General features: G+C 51.6%; 5 protein-coding genes across 5 annotated transcripts; 2 read left to right on the forward strand and 3 right to left on the reverse strand.

The window, feature by feature from the left end:
* Positions 1 to 54: 54 nt before the first annotated feature.
* Positions 55 to 2,088, reverse strand: SNOG_05282 (hypothetical protein; the record flags this gene model as incomplete). Its single annotated transcript, XM_001795637.1, has 2 exons — positions 55 to 1,051; positions 1,133 to 2,088. 2 exons carry the CDS (start codon positions 2,086 to 2,088, stop codon positions 55 to 57), a joined length of 1,953 nt encoding a protein of 650 aa, XP_001795689.1.
* A 35-nt stretch (positions 2,089 to 2,123) lies between these two features.
* Positions 2,124 to 3,453, reverse strand: SNOG_05283 (hypothetical protein; the record flags this gene model as incomplete). Its single annotated transcript, XM_001795638.1, has 4 exons — positions 2,124 to 2,246; positions 2,281 to 2,981; positions 3,037 to 3,257; positions 3,305 to 3,453. 4 exons carry the CDS (start codon positions 3,451 to 3,453, stop codon positions 2,124 to 2,126), a joined length of 1,194 nt encoding a protein of 397 aa, XP_001795690.1.
* Positions 3,454 to 5,249: 1,796 nt separating this feature from the next.
* Positions 5,250 to 5,957, forward strand: SNOG_05284 (hypothetical protein; the record flags this gene model as incomplete). The annotated part of the gene is made up of 3 exons (XM_001795639.1): positions 5,250 to 5,282; positions 5,382 to 5,881; positions 5,933 to 5,957. 3 exons carry the CDS (start codon positions 5,250 to 5,252, stop codon positions 5,955 to 5,957), a joined length of 558 nt encoding a protein of 185 aa, XP_001795691.1.
* A 407-nt stretch (positions 5,958 to 6,364) lies between these two features.
* SNOG_05285 (hypothetical protein) lies at positions 6,365 to 7,841 on the forward strand (the record flags this gene model as incomplete). The annotated part of the gene is made up of 5 exons (XM_001795640.1): positions 6,365 to 6,590; positions 6,645 to 6,848; positions 6,882 to 7,236; positions 7,285 to 7,780; positions 7,803 to 7,841. The coding sequence occupies 5 exons, from the start codon at positions 6,365 to 6,367 to the stop codon at positions 7,839 to 7,841; spliced, it is 1,320 nt and encodes a 439-aa protein (XP_001795692.1).
* A 1,535-nt stretch (positions 7,842 to 9,376) lies between these two features.
* SNOG_05286 (hypothetical protein) lies at positions 9,377 to 11,744 on the reverse strand. Its single transcript, XM_001795641.1, has 5 exons — positions 11,656 to 11,744; positions 10,787 to 11,575; positions 10,267 to 10,647; positions 9,972 to 10,123; positions 9,377 to 9,914 (listed from the first exon to the last, which is right to left on the reverse strand). Exons 2-5 carry the CDS (start codon positions 11,561 to 11,563, stop codon positions 9,545 to 9,547), a joined length of 1,680 nt encoding a protein of 559 aa, XP_001795693.1. The 5' UTR covers positions 11,564 to 11,575; positions 11,656 to 11,744; the 3' UTR covers positions 9,377 to 9,544.
* Between the last annotated feature and the right edge of the window lie 3 nt (positions 11,745 to 11,747).

Genomic DNA, 11,747 nt, shown 5'->3' on the forward strand with positions numbered 1-11,747 from the left:
TCCCGCTCCTCTCACCACAGATTATGAATGCGTCTATCTCGGTATTTAGCCTATTCAAAATCTACGTGGGTCGTGGTACTCTGTATGCCTTTCTTCGGCTTCCAAACCAACAAGATTTTGAAAATCTGTAAAGTCGCGTTGATGAACGAAAGTTTCCGTGACCCGAACTTGCGGAATACTATGCTCAAGTAAGAGGCTGTCCTGGCCGATGGACTGCAAATATGCTTTCAGTATCTGGACATTGGTGAAATGCCTTTCCTGTTCCGCAAAAGCAATCGCTCTCTGGAATTGCACGAGATCTTTCCCATGTGACCCGGCCCCAGCCCGAAGAAGGATGGATAATACATCTATACGCCCTTGTGCAGCGGCACCTTCGAGCGCTGTCATACCGTCGATTCGAGCCCTTGGGGCATCGACATCAGCTCCTTTACTCAGCAGGTACAGCACTATGGCCGTGTAACCGCCTTTGGCGGCAAGTTGAAGCGCGGTCGCACCCCCCATTATAGCAGGTGGCGCGTTGATATCTGCTCCCGAGCCATAGAAAAACTTCGTCAGGTCAAGATCTCCGACCTCGGCTGCTCGTTGCAATGGTGTACGAGTGATCCTTCCAGAGGCGGGTAGATCAATAATGGCGTCTTCCCGTTGCGAAAGCAGTTGGACAACAGACATGCTTTTCGTGCTCACTGCTGCAAGAAGAGCAGTGATCATTGGCCCTGAGCGCCCTTTTTTAGACCCGTGCAATTCGGCAACTATACTCTGGGGAGAACACTTGAAAGCTCGCGACTTGTGTCCATGGTTCAGGAAGAGTTCCATCAAGGACGTGCTGCTCCGGGCACGTTCCACAATTGTGAAGAAGAATGGTGTGAAGTTCTGCCCATATTGTCCTTCGAGAGACAAGAAGCCATTGGGATCAGCTCCATGTTCCAATAGAAGCTCCACTGCAGATTGATCATTAGATCTGAGCGCGCTCCACAGTACCCTTGAACCAAAACCTCCTGCCCCGAGAGGATATCTGACTTTGTAGCTCTGTAGAAGAGTGCCGAAAGAAGGACTTTTGTGCCGATAAGCATTGTATAGTGCTCGCGAGTCGCGCGGGTCTGCGCCGTGGGAGAGAAGCCAACTGCATACATACGTAGTTTCATGTCGTGTGGCGACTTCGAGTGCTCCTTCCATGGTAGCTCCAGCGTATAAAAGTCTCTCCATGATTTCGAGATCTTTCTTCTTCACAGCCTCGTCAAATGCAGATGAACTACATCTGGCTCCTGCTGCCAGCAGTTTCTCTATCACTAAGCTATTTCCCCACACAACTGCAGGAAACATTGGATCTTTGCGAAGTGGATTGGCGCCCCAGTGTAGGAGCAAGTCTACGAGGCTTGGGCTTTTGGCCTCTAGAGCGTTGATAAGAGCGGAGTCTCCAACATAATTGTCCTGGTTCGATGTTACTTCGATATCCGCACCGCGCTCAAGCAGCTGTAGAGCCATGTCGTAGTTCCCAATCTTTGCGACCACGGTCAAGGCGTGCCCCAAATCATATTCCGAAATATCCTCCCGCATCGCAAGTAGCTTTTGTAGCAGACTCATGTTGCTAACTGTCAAAGCGGCTTTCCACGCGGCAAGCCATGGTCTCCACTGGCCAAGGCGCTCCATCGCCTTGTTATCAACCATAAGCTGTATGAGATCATCGTTCTTCGTAATGACTGCTGCCGAGAATAGGTCCCCATCGCCAGAGGGCAAAGAGTCATTAACAGTCGCTCCGCAGCCCAGCAAATGGCGAATAAGTGCTACGTTTTCACTCCTGATTGCCGAGCAAAGAGTGTATTTGTCGAGAGCTATGTTGTCTGCGAGCATCTCTTGAACCACAGTTTCATGGCCTCTTCTTGCTGCTGCATTAAGCATTTGCGTCGTCCTGGTTACTCCAAGCCCCTGCATGATCTGCAGGAGTGACAAGGCTGTGGTTTCCTGTGTGAGTGATAAAATCATCTCTCGCCAAATGCAGCCATGTTCCCATTCCATTTGCCAATCCTCATGGCAAGCGTGTGCGAACTTCGTAACGGCCTCAAGAAAAAAGTCCTCTTCTTCCATAAGCATTTTCAAGGTTTCAAAGCTAATTTCCTCCGATCGTTCTAGAAGCAGGCTGACGGTCCGGGTATCAAGTCGGTGATCTCTGGGACTTCGGAGAAGCGCGCATTGTAGAGCCCCTCTTGACTCGCAACGTATGCAAGAATCGACGTCCCAAAGATTTCCCTCTCGCTCATGTGTACAAGGAAATGGTTTACTAACATTGGCACCGTAATCGAGCATGGTTATGATCATGTCAAATTGTCTTAGTATAGAAGCGCGCTCCAACAAGGTGTAAGCTCGTCCATTGATTGTACAAAACTGCTCATTGATGTCGATCTGTAGCGCTTGTCCCTTGGATAATATTGCTTTCACCAAGCTCACATTGCCAACTTCGACTGATATCCGCAGTAGTTGTTGGATCATTGGATGTCTTAAGTGGCCTGGTATGGACGCAAATACCCTCAAAACGTCGAGACTACTCAGTACGCCCAAGAGGCTGTGAAGCTGCTCGCTGGATAGACCTTGGAGACCAGCTAGGTTGTTGCCAAGCGCGCACAAGATGCCTCGATGCACATTTGAAATGTAAGCTCCGTTCAGGGTATTGAGGATCGATTCGCCAGTGCTTCGCTTCGGGTCATACAGACAAGGTAGAATGGAGTTCAGTGCCGAAATTCTAGATTCCAAGTATTCGGGAAGCGGACGATCAGAAATCCGCTGTAGAGGGAGTCCTCGGTAACCTCGGAAAAGGTCTCTGATCTCAACTCGTTCTGTGGTACTCTGTGTAGCCAGATCGCGGCACTTAACGATCAGATCATACACCGAGCGTTCGAGGTCCAGAAAAGGAACTCGGAATGTAAGTTCTTCGGTGAAGTCGCGGCGGCGGGGGTAAATGGCAACACCCTTAGGTAGATCTGGTACATCTGTGTGTATTCGTCAGAACCGAGGCACAGCCTTATAAATTTGGCTTGACTATACAATTCTCATTGTGCAGCTTATGGTGAGGGACTCGGCTCCGGTCTCTGATTTGGGCGACTTGTTCCTCAGGCACCAGCTTGCCCCACCTATACATATCGATGTCCCGTCCAACGAATTTGTGTCTAAGGAGTGCAATTTCGACTGGCTCCTGGTCCACACTTTTTTTGTGCTTTTTCCATCCAGGACCCCAGCGATCGAATTGAGCTCGGTATTGCGCTTCGCTAAATACCATCAGTCTCGCTGTAAATCACATGAGTTATTGACTCACGTAGCGATAAAGTCATGCTTTTCCTCCATCTCCGTCGCAAGGAGCTTTAGAGTGAGCTTGTTGGTAATGTACAACTGCTCAATGAAAGGCTTCGCTATGTTCCATTCGGAGGAGCTGATTCTCCGGCTCCTAACGGGTGTTCGAGCCATCTTCGCGAACAATCAAGAACAGGGCTTCAATAGGATAGGTGTATGCCCCAAAGTAATCTTGAAGCTCTCCGACGGATGCTATCGCAATACAAGGCGTTGTCACGACAGAGATAAGATAGGTGTGCGGAGATTTGAAGAACGTGTTATGAGAGCAATTTCTTTTGCCATTTCTCAAGAAATTGGAAAAGAAACAAGGCAGAGTTTTGCATGACGTGGCGAGTGGTGGTTCGAGGCTGTGTCAGAGGGGTGTTGAAGTCTGAAGTCGATTTGATTGGTCACCGTCAGTCTGCGCATCAGGACTTGCAGCGCGGTCACACTTTCGCAACTCGTCTACATCCACGAGTTGGGCTACCTAGTGGTTATAACATCCTTGCTACAGTCTCCCAGTGAGCTCCAAAAATATGAGAGAATCATCTGACCTCCCAGCCCATGCCCGCCATCTTAGATAATGCTGCACGCTGGTCCAGGCGCAGGGTGCACGGGGTGCTCGCACTGTACGGGAGCCTACCTAGGTATGCTTATCGCATGGGAGTTCCGGTGGCTGCCAATGCTATATTATTGGTCAATGCCAGAGTGCTGCAGCAACACCAGAGGAGCTTGACATTTCTCTGTCGAAACAATTCATGATTGATCCATGCCCAAGTGTTGAAACACTTTTGAGGCGACATACAAGTTTCCTGAAGACCATACAGATTAGCTTGTATACAGACCGGTAGGCGGGCACTTAAAATATTGAGCCCTAACTGGTGCGCATCGAAGTGTTGCGGCACATAGGTTTCTTTCTCGTAGTCTATAGATACTTTGGCGTCCAACCCTTTTTATAGCGCTTCCTGTTAGTAGATATGGGATGGAGCCTGGCATCTCGAAGAGATCGAAAAAAGACTATAAATGTATGTGGATTTTAATTGAGTCTACGTCCTAACAACATCAGCCTGTCCCCGAGAACTCATCCTATCGGAATATCTCTCTAAAAGAGTACCACCAAGCTCAGATGGCTCTTACGGCGCAAACCGCTATCGCTCTGGCTACCTTGATAGTCACGACCCCAGTGTCGTTGATCACGATCTGCGATGCATATCAGCGTTGGACAGCCTCGGATCGTGTATCTGGTAAATATCAACTTCACTGTGAGAGAAAACGAACTCTGCTAAAGACTTCGCCGTAGGCAATATGTCAGCGCAAGGCGGGGCGGCATCTCCGAATCGACGGACCGTGTTGCAGGTGCTATTTGGGCGTGGCAGGTCGGTCGATATGGTACGAGAGAATGCCGAGCTTGAGAGTGGCGTGAACGCAACTCTTTGAATGGCACATGGTGGGTCTGTACAACATGTTTGATGCGCATTGCCTGGAAGTGGTAGTAGATTTACCTGGCTGTACTGGATTGAGAGGCAACGAGAGATGCCAAGAGGGGCGACCAGGAGACTAAACAAATCTACATTCTTTGGCGTCTACCCAAGATACTTCAATGATCATCAGATACAACAACATGTCTCTAAATTGAGCACATGCTCCGAGCACAACAGAGAGCATGTGGCTGAGTCGCAATCCATGTGATAGTAGATGTGCGATAAGTCCAGCATGGCATTGCTAGACATGAGGTTGTAGAAGAATCAGGATGCAATGACGGCGAATGAGATGCTCCGCTTACGAAAGCGGAGGTTGCCGGCTTGGCGCTTTGCGAGCTCCGCGAACATCACCAAGCTTCACGACAACCGCATTCAAGCGCGCAACAGCACGACACGCGCCCATTGGTCCTCTCCACTCCTCTCCTCGGTTGCCAGTCACCTCTTCTCAAAATGGCAGCGAAGCAAGGCGCGACGGCGTTCTCGGTATGCTCAGCACCCTATCCCACATCCACCAAATCGACACCCCGGGCCCCTCTTGTCCATCGCCGTTTGCCCAGTAAATGCGCGCTAATGTGTGTATAGAAATACACTGTCCAGCCAAAAGGTCTCTATGCTGCCATCAACAGGCTGTTCGCGCTCGACCCCAAGCGGTCTACCGGTATTCCCATGAACCCGCAATTCCGCAACCCACCCCCAGGAGGCCTGGACCCCAACACCTACGACGACCCCGTCACCGTTCCCGCCGCCGATCTTGCAGAAAACCCTTACTGGAAGCGTGACGTACGACGACGATACCCGCGGCTCTCGACCATCACTCAGGCGGATGCGGTAGCGCTATTGGAGGTTGGAAGCGCGGCAGCGCCCAAGCAGGACCTGATTGGAGAGGCAGGTTCGAAGCAATTGGTCGCCGCACAGGAACAAGGTAGCAAAGGTCTGGCAGTAGCTTTTGAGAGGAACACCGGATTGGCAAAGGATATCTTGGGCCCTGGAGGTTTGCCGCCTATGCCGCCTGCGCTGCACACCACGAAGGCTGCGGGCCAGAAGCAATACAATTTGGAGCCGGAGCAATCATACCCTGATACGTAAGTCAATTCCCTGTCTAAATATAAGGAGGTCTACTGACCGTGCTACAGCTACCCTTGCCGGGTATTTTCCTAAATTTTGAGAACGGGAGGGTGAGTAGAGTGAACAATAGACATCGTGTACATATGGCCACTAATTTGCGTAACCGTCCATGTTCTCACTCGTGCCTTGGCTGTAATGATGCAACTCCTCCGATTTACTACATCTCTCCTCGCATCATAGTCATCATGCCTATTTCCGATTTAACTCTTCTATCGTTTCTCAATTCGTTCAATATTCACATATCAGCCGTCGCGTGTAGAGGCAGTCCTCTCCGGCGCAGTCGTTTGCCCCGCCTCTGTCTAACGGCAGCCGTGACAAGTTCGTGAGTCTTGGCACCCTGGACGCTCCTTCCACCAATACCTTTCCTCAGCATTGACTGCACTTACCCCACCACCCACCCCGGTTCTCCTGCTCTCCTTGCACTCACTCAGTCTGTAGCCATGGCCTCCGGGTCGGTTACAGTGCCGCCAGGCGAGGCAGCTGCGCCCCTCAACTTTATCTACGCGTGTTCCGTTTGTTGCTACACGCTCGCCGACGTATACGAGGGTCACGATGAAACGGTCGGTGGCTTTTCGGACGGAATCAACCCCAGGGACCGCATAGTCACGCACTTGTACCTCGCGAGCTGCTGTCACGTCTTTTGCGCCAGCCATTTGGAGAGTGGAGGTTAGTCTGGACATGGAGCACGTGATATTGCGAATAGCTACTCACGCATCACAGCACCCCAATTCCACCCCGAAGGACAACGTCCGAAAGCTGCATGTCCCACTTGCGTCAAAGAGAAGAACGACAGCACTGTGCGCGATCTGTACTCCATCCGGGGTTTCCAGAATGATGAGCACGACCCAATGATTCCGCCAGCCTGGTTCATTGCGCCGCCAATGAGCTTCGAGGGCAGTGGGAAGGAAATTGAGGCGCTCAGGAGTATGGAGTGCTGCGTATTCGAGTGACAAGTAGCTAACGATCGACAGTTCCAATATCTGGCTCTCATCCGCTATAGTCAAAACACTTACTCCATGCGTAAGCCGCAGCAAATCGCACTAGCAGAGACGGAGAACAAGCTGGTTGCTATGCAGGACCTCGCATCGAAGGAGCACGCCAAAGTCCTCACCCTGCAACAGGAGAATGAGCGGTTGCAGGCTGTGGAACGGGAGTCAAACAACCTGGAAGCCGAAGTAGAGCGCCTGCGAGATGTTGACCGAGAGGTTGAGCAGTATCGTCGACTGGATGTCAGTCCCAAAGATTTGGAGACCTTTAAGAACAACAAAGACGCTATCCGCCACTACCTCAAATTGGTGCCTACTCTGATCGAGTAAGTAGCCATCGTGTCCATGAGGAAACCATACTGACAGTTACACAGGCAAAACGACAAGATGAGAGAGCGTCTAGCGTCAGTCGGCTTTGCCATGCAACTCGAGCCAGTTCCGAATCTCAAGAGATTTGACCTAGATCTCATCAACGATGACGGGGGCATTAATGGCGATTATTACGGCACCTCCGGTACGACACTTCGCAAGAAGACGACCTCAAGTCACACAGCTGGCAGGTCTGCACACACCTCGGGTGACGTGGTGGTCGCCCCATCAAGCCCATTCATGCAGCGTCCGTCCAAGCGACAACGGATCGAGTCGCCTCTTCCGAACAATATGCAGATTGACCCGCCGAGCAGTCGAGACGCTATGCCCCCTCCAAGCAAGGCAGCCTCGCGGATGCGGTCTGTTCGCAAAATGTTCCCGACACTGAGGAAGAAATTCAGCAGTGGGCGCTCCACGCAAGCATCAGAATATGACATCCATAGTGGTGAAGACGTTCACATGGATGAAGACAGACAGTGGGACGACCCAACATATGGCTCAGTGAGGAGTGTTCGTGCCTCAGAACGGCAGTATCATCATCGTGACGGAACTCCGTACATGACAGGTGCTTTGCCTGTTGGCGATGAGCCGCACGGCGCGAGTAAACGTGGGTCTCAGCTGTTGTCCAGCATTGGTATCGACAATGATGGACCTAATTTCACTTTTCGAGCACCTTCACCTGTTAAAATGGGCAAGAGATGGAACTTGCACCAACCCGTACAATTGCCAACTGAGCCTTCATACATAAGACTGATGGACGGCCTGTCCGGCGAGGTTGGGGTCGAGTTAGGCCTTAAGGATCCGCGAGAAAGCAGTTCCAACTCTTATCGACCTGGGAATGCGACCTGGCGTAGCAGCTCCTACGACCATGACCAACACAGGTACGGAGAGACGGACCAAGAGAATTGGAGCCCAGATCTGCCTTCCCAGCAACCACCAGGACCGCACGGCCAATCGTTACCGAGAGGCTACCGTTCAGGCGCAGTGCAACCAGACAGGACTGACCACCGACAGAACGGGGCATTCCAAGAATTGGCGCACAATCCAATGACACTGGCCCCCCGTAAATTCCAGCAGCCTGGTCATCAGATCGAAAACGTAGTAAGTCATTACATTGAGAGCAACAATCGCAACGCAGCACAATTTTCCAAACCCAGGATGGCTGAGACCCAGGATAGTTCAAATCATTTCGCCGCTTATCGGTCTCCAAGACCACGGATGATCGCGCCTGAGCCAGGCTGGCGAGAATGGCGCGGTCTCAATGGCCTCTCCTTCTTCGAGTCGCCGGTGATATCGAGAAGTCATCAGCAACCTCAACGCGTCCAGGACCAGCAGCAGATCAATCGGCCACCACCATCACGACAGTATCAAAGCCGAAATGTAACATCGAAAGGTTTCATTACCAGACCAAAAGCAGAACAATCACCATTCTTCCGCGATAGCGCTTACGGGTCGTCCCGCGACAGAGCCTCCCCCAACCGGCAACAGCACGTACAGACAAGTGCTGCCATTCCTTTCCCTTCTTTCAATCGTTCAACATATTCTCGTCCGAGCCAGGTACCCTCAACCATGCCATCGATAGTGGCAGGGCGGTCTCCCGTGCGCACTCAACCGCAATGGGATGCCTTGCAGCGAGTGGGTGTCAGGAGCAGCCGTCACGATTTTAGCAAGAATACTGGTAATGTTCATGGGGACTCAACGCGGACTATCTTTCCTAGTGTAGGCCGGCGGAGTGTCCGAAGATGAGCACCTATCGTGGTGTACTCATCGAACTTCGGCAGTGCAGTACGCGTTCCCGTAGGTCTAACCGCATGTTACCAAGGTCTTTGGACACGCATACTAGACGAGCTGCGCCCAATAGCCTTCAATAACAGTTCATGCACTCCGCGTTTTCGCTGTCAAAAATGCTCGCAAGACGCACTGGTGACGAATACGTTCATGTCTGAGAGGCTACATGTTGCAGAGAGGGTCGCGAAACTAATCAATGACATTCCATAAGCATAGCGGTACATCTTGAAACCGTAATAGAGATCTTGTGTGTGCTTTCAGCATGGCCGTCAAACGGTATTAACAATACAAGCCAAATTTCGACATCTTGAACAAGAAACGAAGTTGAATTCTACTAACACAGTATCTTCTAACGAACTCTTGCCGTTGAGCATATTCGGCACATGCACGCATATGGCCACTACCATGTACCCACCCCGAACACCAATCTCCACAGCTCTCTCAAACGCCGGGTATATAAACACCAACCCACCGCACCTACGACGTCTGCAGACTAACCTGCTCCACTCCCCGCGTAACCTCCTCCTCAGCCGTCTTCTTCGCCGGCCCATCCTGTCCCTTCTCCGCAGCCTCGACGCCCTGCGCATTCGCCTTTTTCGCCTTCTTGCGCTCCTTCTCCGCCTTCTTGGCCGCAGCTTTGCGGGCCTTCTCCTCCTTCGCCTTGCGCGCTTCTTCGCCGCCGAACTGCTCGCGCCACTCTTGCTCCTTCTCGGGCTTGATTTGCGAGAAGAGATAGCCGGCGGTTCCGATCTTGTGGCCGACGGGAAGCGAGCGGGCTTCCCAGTCGTCGGGGATGATGAGGAATTCGGCGTTGAGTTGGGAGAGTATGGAGGCGGTGGTGTCGGGCCTGGAAACGGTGGTTAGCTTTGGATGTACTGGGTTGAGAAGTACGGGAGAGGCTTACATGTATGGCTGGATCAGACTGGCGAGGAGGTGGATGTGGCTCAAAGCTAGTCCGACGACGGCGGCGCAGCGCTCTGGGTGCTCGGTTGCTAGCTTGTTGTCCAACCGGTTGTCTTGGAGTAGTTGAGTTTCCTTGGCTCGAGACGTGAAGTGCTGTACTAAGCGCTGCACGAGATCTTGACATCTTCGAGCTCCTCAATATATCGCTTGAGTAGCTCGTTGACCTTCTTCTTGTGTTCGTCGAAAGTATTCGTCCTGATACTATTGTGTAATCAGGAACCACGGATGTCGTACACCTTGGAGTTGACAAACTTGATAACGCGGTTGACGAAGTTGCCCAAGTTCTTGAGGAGCTCGTTGTTGTTCGCAGCAATGAAGCCGTCCCACTCAAATTCGGTGTCACCAGTCTCCGGTCGATGAGAGAGGAGGTAGTAGCGCCAGACGTCGGAGGGGATACCAGTGTCTTTTGCGTTGTTTCCGAAGACACCAATGTTTCTTGACTTTGAGAACTTGCCCTTCTCGTAGTTGAGGTACTCGGTCGTCGAAATCGTGTTTAGCATAGTCCACTTATCGCCGGTGCCAATTTGTGAACAGGGGAAGACGACTGTGTGGAACGGTACGTTGTCCTTGCCCATGAACTGGTAGAGCTTGACCTGCTCGGGGTTGTGCCACCACTTCTGCCATTCGTCGGTATAATTGGCGGTGATTGAGACGTAACCAATGGCATGCGTCGAACCACACATACATGACCTTGTCCTCGTAACCCTAATTAATATCTGTCAGTATACTACTGTCAGCAAGAACGCGCACTCATACCTCGAGTGGTACAGCAGTACCCCACTTCAAGTCACGCGTGATGCCACGAGGTCTGAGACCCTCCTTCAACCAAGATGCCGTGATTTGAATACCATTGGAACTCCAGTTGCCCTCCTGACTCGCCTTCTTGAACCACTCCTCCTCTTTCGGCTGTAGCTTGTCCAGACATAGGTAGACGTGTTTAGTCTCGCGCGGTACCGGTGTGGCTCCGTCGAGCTTGCAACGAGGATTCTTGAGCTCGAGAGGATCTAGAAGATGTCCACATTTATCGCATTGGTCACCTCGGGCGTCTTCGTAGTTGCATAGCGGACATGTGCCTTCAACAAATCGATCTGCCAGAAAGCTCTTGTGTGTCTCACAGTACGGCTGTGTTGTGGTCTGCTCTTCCAGATAGCCGTTCTTGTACAGCTTCTTGAAGATGTCTTGAGCAATATCGGTTTGGTGCTGGGTCGGTGTGCGTCCAAAGTGGTCGAAGCTGATGTTGAACCATTCGTAGACTTCCGAGTGCAGCGCAAAATACTTGTCGCATAGCTGTTGTGGTGTGACCTTCTCCTCAATTGCCTTCGTCTCGGTCGCGGTTCCGTACTCGTCAGTACCGCAGACATATAGTGTGTTGTATCCTCGTGCGCGCGCAAAACGGGCAAAGACATCCGCCGACAGAACACTTCCGATGATGTTGCCTAAATGCGGGACATTGTTGACGTATGGCAGCGCACTCGTGATGAGCACATTGCGCTCGCCCTCAACGGGCAGGATTTTCTTCTTGATCTCGGTCATGGAAGTGTCGTGCTGCGCTGGGGTGTTAGCTTCATGGGCTGGGTTGTGATGGAGCAGCAGTTCAAGGGATGCTGCAAGGTTGTTAGGCTTACAATGTGTTCTATAAAAGTTGTGAAAGGGTCGATATAGTCAGCTCCGAGTACAACTTAGGGCACCAGACAATAGTGTATGGAGCTTTGACGTT

This window comes from Parastagonospora nodorum (genome assembly GCF_000146915.1).
Source record: "Parastagonospora nodorum SN15 chromosome Unknown scaffold_7, whole genome shotgun sequence".
NCBI lineage: Eukaryota > Fungi > Ascomycota > Dothideomycetes > Pleosporales > Phaeosphaeriaceae > Parastagonospora > Parastagonospora nodorum.

Bases quoted from the DNA above. Each gene is read 5' to 3' on its own strand.
- SNOG_05286 (XM_001795641.1), bottom strand. From the start codon at position 11,563: ATGACCGAGATCAAGAAGAAAATCCTGCCCGTTGAGGGCGAGCGCAAT. The intron at 10,648-10,786 runs GTATGAGTGCGC...GACGAATGGCAG, and splicing joins GTACTGCTGTACCACTCGAG to AAGTGGTGGCACAACCCCGA. The intron at 10,124-10,266 runs GTGTACGACATC...CGCTTAGTACAG, and splicing joins TCAAGTTTGTCAACTCCAAG to CACTTCACGTCTCGAGCCAA.